General features: G+C 38.8%; 2 protein-coding genes and 1 long non-coding RNA gene across 6 annotated transcripts in view; 2 read left to right on the top strand and 1 right to left on the bottom strand.

Annotated features, from left to right (window-relative positions):
• The window catches only part of LOC117186501 (rhophilin-2-like), a 140,647-nt gene that overhangs the window by 84,423 nt on the left and 43,218 nt on the right, over nucleotides 1-13,006 (top strand). The window lies entirely within an intron of this gene.
• On the bottom strand, nucleotides 5,043-5,782 carry LOC117186502 (putative odorant-binding protein A10). Its single transcript, XM_033387385.1, has 2 exons — nucleotides 5,498-5,782; nucleotides 5,043-5,426 (listed from the first exon to the last, which is right to left on the bottom strand). The coding sequence occupies exons 1-2, from the start codon at nucleotides 5,748-5,750 to the stop codon at nucleotides 5,230-5,232; spliced, it is 450 nt and encodes a 149-aa protein (XP_033243276.1). The 5' UTR covers nucleotides 5,751-5,782; the 3' UTR covers nucleotides 5,043-5,229.
• LOC117186504 lies at nucleotides 7,773-10,112 on the top strand. The gene is made up of 3 exons (XR_004471557.1): nucleotides 7,773-7,854; nucleotides 7,981-8,363; nucleotides 8,412-10,112. It is a non-coding gene; the product is annotated as an uncharacterized LOC117186504 (long non-coding RNA).

Genomic DNA, 13,006 nt, shown 5'->3' with positions numbered 1-13,006 from the left:
GCACTGTGTGGACCCGACCCTTGCTTAAACTATTCACCCTGTCCATTGATTCCTCTTGCTTCCCCCCGATCTGGAAGGAATCGTTTATAATTCCTCTCCATAAAAAAGGTACCAAGTCTGATGCAAAAAATTTAGAGGCATAGCAAAGTTATCCGCTATTCCTAAAATGTTTGAGAAGGTTTTAACTCCGCACTTGCAACATCTCTGCAAGTCACTTATATCTCCAACTCAGCATGGATTTATAAGGCGGCGATCAACCACCACGAACTTGTTAGAGTTTACCTTTTTCATTATTAAAGGATTTCAAGGTAACTTACAGACGGATGTAATTTACACCGACTTCAGTAAAGCATTCGACTCTGTAAACCATTCCCTTCTAGCACATAAACTTGACCTTTTAGGGTTTCCGCCCAACCTCCTGAGATGGATTTCTAGCTATCTTTGTTCCAGGTCTCAAAGAGTCCTCTTCAAAAACTCCCTCTCTTCACCAGTAAAGGTTTCTTCGGGAATACCGCAGGGCAGCCATCTAGGCCCCTTACTCTTTACACTCTTTATTAATGACTTGCCTTCGGTATTAACATATTCTCTAGTACTTATGTATGCGGATGATGTTAAACTCGTGTGTCCAGTATAAGGACATCTCACTTCATTCTCGCTTGCAATCCGATCTCAATAACTTTCAGTCATGGTGTTGTGCAAACTTGTTACACCTTAACGCCTCGAAATGCAAAGTTATGACATTTCACCGTTCTAGTCCCTTGTTGGCTCCCTATACCCTATTTGGTGGTTCTCTTGAGAGAATTACCCTGATGGATGATCTTGCTACCATGGTAAATAAGGCCATGGGCGTGCTTGGATTTATAAAGAGGTGGTCAAAGGAATTGGACGACCTCCATATAACAAAGGCTCTCTATACCTCGATAGTTCGTACAAAGTAGTACAAAGTACACCAGGACTGTATAGAATCAGTACAGAAAAACTTTTTACTCTTTGCTCTGCGAGGCCTTAACTGGGATATTACTCTAGTAGACTGCTATTAGTAAACCTCCCATCCTTAGTTAACCGTATGAAAATGCTTGGTGTGATTTATGTGCAAAACTTGACCAGGGGTGACATAGACAGCGGGGGGAGAGCTCCATTTTGCCTGGGATCCGCGCGTAACAGCCTTCTGCTGGTGTCACACGGGCCACTTGACGGTGCAGTAATTGCATCGCGTCTTTAAAGATGCAGTCATTGTATGTCAACGTCCATATATGAATCCACAACAACAGGAAGTTTATGTTACATTAATGAAGGCAATTGATGATGAAAATTGGCGGTTTATATTTCCTGGATGCCCCTGATGGAACTGGTATGACATTCCTCATGTCAATGGTTTTAACCACTGTTCGTGCGAGATCCAATATTGCGGTTACAGTTGCTTCTTCTGAATAGCAACCACATTGTTGGAAGGTTACCGTAAGGCTCAGTCAGCAATAAAATTACTGTTAAATCTTCAAAATATTGAGGAACCTATATGTAATATTGTAAAAAACTCTGCAATGGCCAAAAGTTCGTCAGCATAAACGTGCATCAGAAGCACTTAACCGAACATAGGCGATTTCCGCCAAACACTGCCGGTAATTCCAAGGCCAACGCCTATCGAATGCCTAAAATCATCGAATCTATGGCGCTTTGTGAAGAAACTTCAGCTGACAGCAAACATGAGAGTTGCATTGCAAAATGATAAACCTACTGAAAATTTCTCAGAGCAATTGCTGACTATCGGTAATGGTAGAGAACCTATCGACGAGTCGAGCGGATTCATTCGAGCTCATCAACAAAGTATTCCCAAACATTTGGTCGTAGTTAGTATCTTTCTCGTTGTTAGTGTTAGTATTTATATTTTGAATGCATGCTTAATTCTTCTAACAAGTTTAGTTCTACTTTTACTCGAATATAAGTCTAACGGCTATTTTTCATGCATGTTCGCATTCGATTCGGTTAACGCGCTGTGCGTCATGCGACAGTGTCCCTCGGTCGGTTGGGCAGGAGGTGTGCTGCGTTTTGCCTGGGTATCGCTCATAACAGCCAGAACTTGCGAGCATACGCGAAATATAAGTCGACTTTGGCTTAGTTTGACTTTGTAACGGAATATTCTAGAGCGGTTCATTTATTTTAAAAGTTGATTAATGTATTTTTCTATCGAGTATTTACACAATAAATTATTTCAATTTGTTAAGACCTTAAAAGAAAAGTCTAGACATTTGCGAGTTGAGTTGTAAATTCGACTAAAATTTTATTCTTAAAATCAGAGCCTTATACGTGATTTGACAATGAGGCAAGAGGGACAATTTTGTATTATATAATTATCGTTAGACCTACGCAAAGAATACATTTTACTGCGGGTGTTTATTTGAGTGCATGCTTACATTATTGTTATTTTAGGATTGCATTGGTTAAGTGTGTTCTCCACTTGTGTTTTGTTGTAGTATTTCAATTCAATTAAAATTCAATTCAAGTATAAACACTGTAGCGCGAGAATTTAATATATTTGAGCAATTCCAATAGGACGCAGAGGGGCAATTTGAGTCGTCAAACGATCAAGTCTAGAACCGTGCGAGGTATAAAAGTACGAATTTCAGGTGAAAAGATCCAAGAAAACAATGCAGATGAGCGTGTGCACATGGCGCAGTTACGTCAATCACAATCGCAAGAGGCCCGAGATGAACGAAATCAACAAAGGCAACTAGAACGGAGAGGAAAGCGCATATACAAAGTCGACAGACGAAGAGGAAATGACCAACAACGCAACAAACGTAGAGGAATTGACCAACAACGCCAACAATTTCATCGAGCATTTTAGACAAACACTTCCCGTTATTCCACATTCGTCATACACTAATGAAATGATGATGAAACGCTTGCTTAAAATCATCGCGACCGTGGCGCAATGCTGAAAAAGTACAGCAGACGGTGAACATGCGCGCTAAAATGCTTCAGGATCCATCCGCCGGAACATTCTCTAAACAACTGTTAGATATTGGCGATGGGAAAGTTGATGTACATGAAAGTAATGGATCCATAAAATTACAGACAGAGTTTTGCACAATCATCGACTCTCAAAATACTCTCATTGATAACATATTTCCCGATGTACACACACAATATGAAAATGATAATTGCCTGGCAAAAACAGCGATTTTGGCAGCAAAAAATGTGGACGTCAATGGGTTAAATCAAAAGATACAAAAGTTGTTGCCTGGGGACTTGGTGTCATACAAATCTATCGATGCAGTTTGCGATATCAACGAAACTGTGAATTATCCAGTTGAGTTTTTAAACTCATTGGATTTGCCAGGCATGCCACCACACCATTTACAATTGAAGGTTGGGTCTCGTTCGTTACTTGAACCCACCACGGCTGTGTAACGGCACACGATTATTCATTAAACTAACTAACTAATAAGAAGCGTTATTGAAGCCATAATTTTGAATGGACAGTTTCAAGGCGAAAATTTGTTGCTGCCACGAATCCCTATGATTAATACAGATGTGCGAATTCCCAATTAGATTAGCATTCTCTATGACGATCAATAAGACACAAGGCCAGACATTGTCGGTATTTGGCGTAGATTTGGAAAAACCATGCTTTTCCCACGGATAACTATATATGTATGGCATGTTCTCGCGTGGGAAAACCATGCAGTTTGCTTGTGTTGGATAAAGACGGAATAACCAAGAATATTGTACACTCTATTGCGCTGAATGTTTAATCTTTTTTGTTAAGTAATCTTATAATTGATAAGTAAATCCCAACATACTTATAAAAGATAGTTATTTTTATTGAACTGAAAAAATGTTTCCTAGAAAAAATATACAATGCAAAACAACGTTTGCCGGGTCACCTAGTCAATTCATATATTTCTAACAAAAAACTAAGTAGGCTGTTTGGAGAGACTTTGAGGAAAACCTTTTATCAATAATCATCATTCTTATAGGCAAGAATAGTAAAAAAAATATGACTATACAAATTTCAGAAAATATCGAAAAAGTTAAATTTGTTTAAATTAGTTAAGTTTCAAATGTATATGAAAGTGGGTTTATATATTCTTTTAAATAATTGGTCTACGAACCAAATTATTTTTAAAATGAAACGTTTGTAACACTTTTTCAGTAATTTTAACTAAACGCAAGAAAGTAATAATATTATATAAGAGCTTGAGGAAACAAATTTTGTATCCAGTCTTTAGCCCCACCCTCTTCCGCCTCCACAAAGGACGAAATTAGATTAGATCATTAAAATAGCCAGAATGAAAAAATGAAATTGCAGTGGCTACGCAAAGCCTTCCACGCGCTTACTCTTTACTTAAAGAAAAAGAGACAGATGTAAACAAATATGGAAACAGGAAAAATTTCCCAAACGGTTCGAAACTTTTTTTATGAATTATTTTTTAGTCATAAATTCATAAAATCATCCCATTTGCGAACAGTGATACCAAACGAAATATAAAATATATATAAATCATAAGCCCACATATATACTGACTGATTATCGGGTATACAAGTAGAGTTGAGGCCTTTGCCGCGACTCAAAACGTTCCCGCTCGTGTTTTCATTGTTCTGATTTATATAGCTCTTCCTACTGTAAAGTGCAGATTTTAGCAGTTAAAAATTAACGAAAACCGGTGGGTCTTTTTATACGAATTGCAAGAATTCCCATGCTCAGAGAAAATACACTTTTTTTTTGTCAAAATGTTGCGAGTCGGGCACCGCACTCTCACAATTAACGAGAGGATTTAATTAGATTGAATAGGAGCTTTATGAAGAGTTGAAACAATTATGGAGTATGAAATCAAACGCCCATTGGAATTTCTTCAGTTTATCGTCAACAAAAATGTCTCTCCCAATGTACGGTTGCTAACGGGGAGCAAGGTTTTTTAAAATTGAAGCTAATCAAGACGTACCTGAGATTTAATATTAAGCAAGAGAGGATCAAATTTTTTGCTGTCATATCTGCCGAAATTAAGATTGATACCCATTTTGACTTATTGAAAAATTCGCTCAGGTCAAAGCACGCAGATTAAGTTTATTGTAATTCATATTTCACAAACTTGGGTTACAACAAAAATTTCAAAATTTAAAATTAAATTAAAAAAAAAAAAACGAAATGATAAAAAGTACTCCTCGTCTCATTTACGCCGTAATAACGAAGATTTATGGGTCGCTTGTGCAACTGCTTCATAACATTTACAATGACTTGTTGCCATTGGCCTTCGACTTTTGGTACTTAATCCGATAGGTACCCTCCGGATCGTAAATTTTCTCAAGACGCTCCCAGTCGTTAGGTCGATTATCAATAAGATGGCGGGTCACCTTCTCAGCGCCAATTTTTTGCTTTTCTGTACATTTGGTGCAATCAGTCAAAACTGCATCGGGTAAGATTTCTTCAAGTGTAATGGAAATTGGTGTAAAAAGTAAGAGAAAAACAGTTGGTGAATAAATAAATAATATCTACCCTTTAGCATTTTTGCATCGGGTGTACAGGGGCCGGCACTCTCCAGGCACTTGATATAGTTGTTAAGTAATCGCTCCTGGATCAATATCTCGTCCAAATCTACATTATCAAACTTTTCGTCGTAGACGCCATCTAACCGCGGGGCTAAAGTGGTCAGCGGTGGATGCGGAAGTCCATTTATTTGGATGCAAAAAACGCACATTAACGTCATCACCACAGCCGTGCGATACAAGATAATACCGGTACGCGACATTTTGAAATAAAGAAAATTTTCAGATTCCACTGTCAGTCGAAATAGGCGCAGCTTTTATAGTTTGCCTACCAGTCCCCTCTAGTGAGCGTGTTTATGTCTAATTTTAGTACTATCCAATTGACCGCAAATTAAATGAATTGGATTTTGAGCTATTATTTTAATGCAGCAGCTGCACGAAATTTAAGAGGTGCATGCATGCAGTGTGAAAAATTCTTAAGAACATTAACTGAAATCTTTGATTCCCTAGTAGGGTAGAATCTTTAATGACAGAAAACATATAAAATATTAGCGAACCCTTCGATCTTCGTCCTACCCAAATTAAACGCTTCTGCCATACAACATCCAACAATGGAGTTCGCCAAAAATGTTTTGCTTAAAGATGTAATTCATCAGTACTCTGATTTTTTGTTTGACTTGTGCAGGGATGTCATGTCGATCGCTCAGCGCGCTGTATGTTTTACACGTGAGCAATAGATTCGTAATTTCACGCCATTTCGGATTGCAAGTGAGCTGAGCGTTCATGAATAAATCGGACGCCTGTAATTCCGCACGTATGTACGTCATCGCGCTCTACGCGCTCACTTTTGGCAATAGGCAAAGCCGATCATGATGCTGACCCGATACTCAAAATGAGTATAGGGGTATATTAGAATTGTGGTGAAAATGGATGTGTACAACGTCCAGAAGGAAGCGTTTCCGACCCCATAAAGTATATATATTCTTGATCAGCATGAATAGCTGAGTCGATTGAGCCCTGTCTGTCTGTCCGTCCCTATGAGCGCCTAGTGCTCAGAGACTATAAGAGCTAGATCAACGACATTTTGTATCCAGACTTCTGTGATATGTCACTGTTACAAGTATATTTCAAAACTTCTCTCCGCCCCCTTCCGACACCACAAAAGACTAAAATCTGTGGCTTCTACAATTTAAAGATACGAGAAAGCCGAAGACGCAGAGTTGTAGAGAATTACTATATCTTCTAGACTGCAGAATCTGAACCAGATCGTATCATTATTATAGCCAAAATGAAGAAAACAATTTCATTCTCTCTCGCTCTGTCTCTCTCTAACACACACGTTTCATGGTCGGCTTTGCCTATCGCAAAATTACGCGCCTAAATCTCAGAGACTATAAGAGCACGCACTCTTTGTCGCTCAATGTAGCCATACTGACTACAAATGTATCGGGTATAAATGTAGAGTTGCGGTCAAAATGCTTTGTAACAATGCGGCTTGAAACAAACTGACCATTATTATGCTCATGCAATCAATTTTGCAATTGTTCTATCATTTCACGTTCAGTCGCAGTAAAAAATGCTCAGCGCTCATCTAGTTCAATTGCAAAATAAACAACGAAATAGATATATAATAGATGTAGATCTGATGGAAATTATTCGTTTGAATGTTTGAAAGCAATTTTGAAAGAACATTGCAAGAATTGTTCATTTTGATAATAAGATGCGATTACCTTATAACTCGGATTGTAGCCGGATTGGTCAACAGCTTCGGTACCAAATGATTGCATTTGAAAACATCTGTTATATTTTTGTGTATACAGCAGGAAATGTTTTGATTGGATTATATTTCCATAGAGAAACGAATACAATGGCTCTGGCGGATATGTCGAAACGGGCAATTTCCCTTCAATGCATTGCAATGCTTTTTGCTTATATATGTATGTAAACGGGGTGGTGTGTTGCAAGTACAAGTAAAAGTATACAAGTACATATATGTACAAAATTTGAAAGCTCTAGCATTAATTTCGAGCTCTGTGCTAAAAAAATCGGAATTGCTGTCTATGGCATGATGTAGAAGGGGGGTGATGGCGTGGTCGAATCTAAAAAAAAAAGAACCCGAAATTTAAAAAAAATACTCTTAATATGTGCAAAGTTCCAAGGCTCTAGCTTTAAAACTAGACTTTATGCAACAAAAAAAACGACTTCTGGACCATAGTGCATTGCAGGGCTGACACACGATAGACAATGAACCGATATCAACGCGGCGAAGATTTTTGTGGACGATTGCTGAATCTTGTTCGAAAGCAGCGCCATTTAAGTCTACATTTCCGACTGGTCTTCTTCCAGTAACATTTTGTCGAATTTAAGGTAATTGTGCACCGCGAACCTGTGCAATTTGTGCACGTCTCCTTTAATTTTCTTCTGCACGTGCCAGCCGTTCGCAATTGATTCTATACTTCAAATGAAGAACTAAATGTTTCCATTTTATTACAGTCAGTCCTGACTCGTTTTGCTATATAGTTTGGACTGGTAACAAAAAAATTTCTTGCTAACAAGATGATGCTGACTATGTAATATGCTACTCACACTGACGACCATCCACCATCCATTTCGGCGATGGTCCGTAAGGTTTTGCAGTTCCGAATATTTCCCAGTTAGTCCAACATGCATTTTGGATGTTCCGATGATTTTCAAATGAAACCCTAAAAAACAATGAATGTCAATAAAAACTAGTTCGCGCCTAGACATATTTCAAATCTTAATTCGAATTTTAAATCCTTGACGACTAAAATATGAAAAATACAACAGACAAAATACGAAATGGAGAGATCTGAAATTTGTCGTAATAAGTAAACAACTATATACTATATACAAATGTATGTACATATGTCTTACTTTCTTTTTTTATGATTAGTATTTTGCAGCCATTAAAAATACAAACAATACACGCAAGTCGAAATGGACTGCATATATTGAGAATCTCTCTTAAACATTTGGCATGATAGTACTGCGGATTTGCGGGGGTCCCGAAATAATTCCGTTAACGTCGACCGCGACAGATTCAACTACGGCTCTAATATTACTTCTGAAACCAAGGCACCGCATCAATGCGGATTAACTGGTAAATCTTCTGGAGATTGTTCGGAAAATGCTTAAAGTCCAGAAGAAGCATGAGGATGAGAACCAGGAAACCAAGAGAGAGATACTCCAGCAAATTACGAGCAGCCAATTTTTAAGGGAGTCCAAAGAGTAACATTTATTGCATTGTATTGTGCATATATGGATTGTATTATTATAGTCAATAATAATTGTGAAAATTTCACAATTCAGACCAAAACTTTGTAATTTCATGCTCATCAGCTGCTTTTTGTCGGATTGTCAAAAAATTTCACCGTTCCCCCGTGATATGCTAATAGGCTTTGCACACTGAGCCCATCCCGGGGGAATGGTGTGATCTTTTGACAGATGTGAAACTCCGATTCACACTGGCACCATCCACCATCCGTCAAAAACAGCTAATGCCAAAAACAAGTGCATTAAATTTGCGCGGAAGATTTATTAATTTTTGGTTCTTATAATGGATGGCCGTGTTTCAACAGCAAAATATTTGCGAACAGCCCGATAGCAGCAACAGTTCTGGTGATTTTACTCAGTCAGCAGAACAGATACGATCTGCAATCGCAAAATATTGTTTAGACCATATTGTTTTGGGTCGCTTTGGCGGGGCCGTTTGTTGCCAGAAATGGTGCTGGAGCTACATGATCCGTCCAGATTCGACTCGATAATGTTCGAAAAAAAACTCATTATTAAAGAATAAATTATGCATAACAAAGCAATTACAGAGCATACAAATATTTGTTCTATGTTGGCAGTCGTCTGCCATTTATTCGCCACACACTTGCAACTTCAGCCTGGCAGACTCGGCCATGCCGCATTCAATCTCATCGCCAGCCTTGAATGCATCCGAGCCATTGGGCATGATTGTTGTTGTTTTTTGTTTATTTTGTCACAATCATTGTTTACGTTTTCGCAGTGAATACCATTTTTTCGATGTGAGTGACAATTATTCAGAGTTGCATTTGAAAACCATCCAAAATGGATGTTGGACTAACTGGGAAATTTTACTGACCATCCCCGAAATGGATGGTGGATGGTCATCAGTGTGAATACCCTATAAGTGTGCAGAGCCTATTAATATATGATACACAAATTTGAGCAAATTGGATGAAACGTCACTGACAATCCATTTCCTACATTCCCACTTGGACTTTTTTCCACCAAACTGTACCTGACGTTAGTAATGGAACAACGGGATCAAGGTGTTTGGGATCATAATAGGCAAGGAACACCAGCCACGCCACAATTTAAAATGAATTTAATGAAAATTGGAATGCAATTGTACCAATCACAGATGTTATTAGTTCTACCCGTAAAATTACAGCAGACAACAATTCTTTCAAAGGCTCAATACTAGACCTCAGAACTTGCATATTTTTAAAGGATTAAGACAGAAAAATTCTGATGACGCTAAAGTTCGTTTTATGAAAAGTAGATTTGAAAACGATCTGCATATTTTCATTTTTGTTTGCATATTTTCATAAAATGCATATGCATAATATAAGCCAAAATATTCCAAAAATGAAAAAATGCAAAGAATATGCAAATTATGCAAAAATATGTAACAAAATAATCAAATCAAAAAAAAATTTGAAAGCGATTTAGAAGGTTGTATAGGTATTGAAATTGCAGTAAACAAATAAAATTTTCTCTAAATTATTTATTAAGAGGCTCTGACGTTTCTCTCCAAATATTATTTTGTACGCGGAAAAGCTTCTTTCAACGTCACAGGAAGTAATTGGAGCAAATTTATATTTTACTATATTTTCATTTGTGACTGGTTCGATTGCAGACAGATCTTCAGCATTAAGATTTAATATACTATTTATTTTTGAAATGATTATAAAATCAGGATTTCTTTTTAAAATTGCTTCAAATTTCTTTTTTAAATCCATTCCAAAATCACCAGTTATGTTATAGACAATATTTTCAGCTTCCTTGAATAAGTCCATTGACTTTGCTAATGTTATTAGCTTCTCTTTGTCGTTCTCTTTGTAGTGACCAGACGTGTTTTTGTTTTGCGCTCCGCTTCTTTTCCTTTTATTTTGCAAATACAGTCGGTGTTTTTTCAAAATAAACCTCGATTAAAATCCTCATTTAACCTACAGTAGAAAATCTGTCCTATAACGCGAGTGCATGTCTATTGTTATTATTAAAAATTTGATTTTGAAATTAATTCTGTGCGTTGGTTAATCGTGTGTTTGTGTGTTGCTTTCTGTAAGTACGCTCACGATGAGTTTAGCCCGCTCTTTATCTCGTAGCTTTTGCTTTAGCTATCACTCTCTCCCTATTATCTAAATAACTGTTCTTTCTCTCTCGCTCTTTTAACTTTCTGAGCTCTCTGTTTAGTAGCTCTCGATATAACCGCTCTCCTCCCCGCTCTCTTTTTACTAATTCCGCTTTGAGCGTTTGTCTGGCACATTGGTCTGATACCAATTTGTTTTGGAATTTTGAATAGTTAATTTTTGTTTTTTATAATTAAAATGGAATTCGCTGTGGTCTGCGCCAAAAAATCATGCAATAAGCAGATCACCCACGATCAGCCGATTATCCCCTGCTGGCTCTGCGACAACGTAGTGCACGCAAAATGCGCTGGATTTTCTGGCCTTGTGGGTGATGCCATTTCAAAGCGTAATGGTTTGTACTACAGTTGCGCGGCATGCCGTGCGGTGGAGAAAGACATGGTAGCTTTTTTGAGGCAGACACGGAGTGGCTTTAAGGAGCTGACCGTTAGTTTTAAAAACCAATACGATCGGCTCCTAGCCATGGAGGCTGAGTTTAGCGGTTTAAAACTGCTGAATGAGTCTCCGAGGCGCAAAAGGGTCACTCCGCGGGATCTGCAAGTGCCAATTGTCGCTCAGCCGCTCGTTGCCGAAAATCGGACTCCGACCACTCAAAGTGTGCAGCAGCTGATTTCGTTTGCCACTCCAAGGGCAACGACAGCTGCTGGCGATGCAGATTCGGTTGCCTAATTCATCGCTTCGGAGAATGTGCAGCCAAGTACGTCTGCAGCGTCCGTGTCCGTAGTGTCCGCAAGCTCACTAGTTGTCCCGTCCACCCCGATCCCACCAGTAAATAGACGTTCCGGACCTACGGATATTGCCACCACAGGTACTAGGCCTGTGGTGCCCAAACCACTGGTGGGAGTCCCACCAAAACGACAAGTTTTTGTCTCACGGCTGGCCTCTGATCTCACATCGAATGATGTAATTGCTTTTATTCAAAGCAGAATAAAAGACGTGGGCTTAAAGGTGGAGAAGTTGAACTTTTCTTATGCCAGGGAGATAGCCTCTTTTAAGATAAGCGTCTCCCCAACTCAGTTTGACACCATTTGCTCTGCCAAATTTTGGCCGGAGCATTTGGCGGTGAAGGAGTTTAAGGCAAAGAAGAAAAATAGGCCCCCAATAACTCTCACAAATAATCCCAATGTGGCATCCTCATCCTCATCCTCAACGTCAACCTCAACTTCCTCAACCCTTCTAAAAAACTAACTTCTCTCTTGGTAACTTATCGGAATGTTAGAGGCTTGCGTAGTAAACTCAGCATTCTTTTCCGGGATAGTGTTGCATTTGCTTCCCACGTTATTGTGCTTACCGAAACCTGGTTAAAGCCGGACATTCTTAGTTCCGAGGATTTAACAGGCCGGTACACAACTTTTAGGAAAGACCGTTCGTCTCGACGTGCAGGAGGGGTTCTGATTGCAGTGAACTCTAACTTCGCGTCGGAACACTTCACAGTCCAAGTCCAACAGGAACTGGAATTCCTGTGTGTAAAACTTTATTACTTGCTGATATATTCCACCTTCTTCGGATATCTCTATTTATGAACAGCATTTGTCCGCTTTAACTGCTGTTTCTTCCTCGCTATCAGATAAAGATCATATGATAGTTCTTGGTGGCTTAAACTTGTCAGGAACTGTTTGGTCTTCGATAAACGAGTCTAGTAACCTAGTGCCCATGTCACGACATGACTTTGTTGACGGCTTGCTTGACCTGTTCCTGTCTCAAGTCAATCATGTGAAAAATTCCTTGGGTCGATTGCTTGATCTATGCTTTGTATCGGGTCCGACCATAGTGTTGTTAACCCGAGCCCTTCCTATCGCCTACCACCCTACTTTCGAGGTGTCGCTAGATATAGGACCAACTGTATTGGACCGGTCGAGTAGACTACCTGAACGTGTCCGCTGCTTTCGTAAAGCCGAGTTTACGAAGCTTAATAATCTAATTAGGGATTCTGATTGGTCCGCTTTGTACTTGTGCACTGATGTCATAAAAGTCACAAACATTTTTTACAATGCTCTTGGCACATTTTTTTTATTCTTGTGTCCCACTTTCATGTCCGATCAGATCTGGAAAACCCCCTGGGTTAACAAAAGAGTTATCCAGCCTAAAAAACTTAAAGT

The sequence above is a fragment of the Drosophila miranda genome, chromosome XR (genome assembly GCF_003369915.1).
Source record: "Drosophila miranda strain MSH22 chromosome XR, D.miranda_PacBio2.1, whole genome shotgun sequence".
In the NCBI taxonomy this organism is placed as follows: Eukaryota; Metazoa; Arthropoda; class Insecta; order Diptera; family Drosophilidae; genus Drosophila; species Drosophila miranda.
Note: the sequence above shows the minus strand (reverse complement) of the source record. Positions and strands in the feature narration are given on the sequence as shown.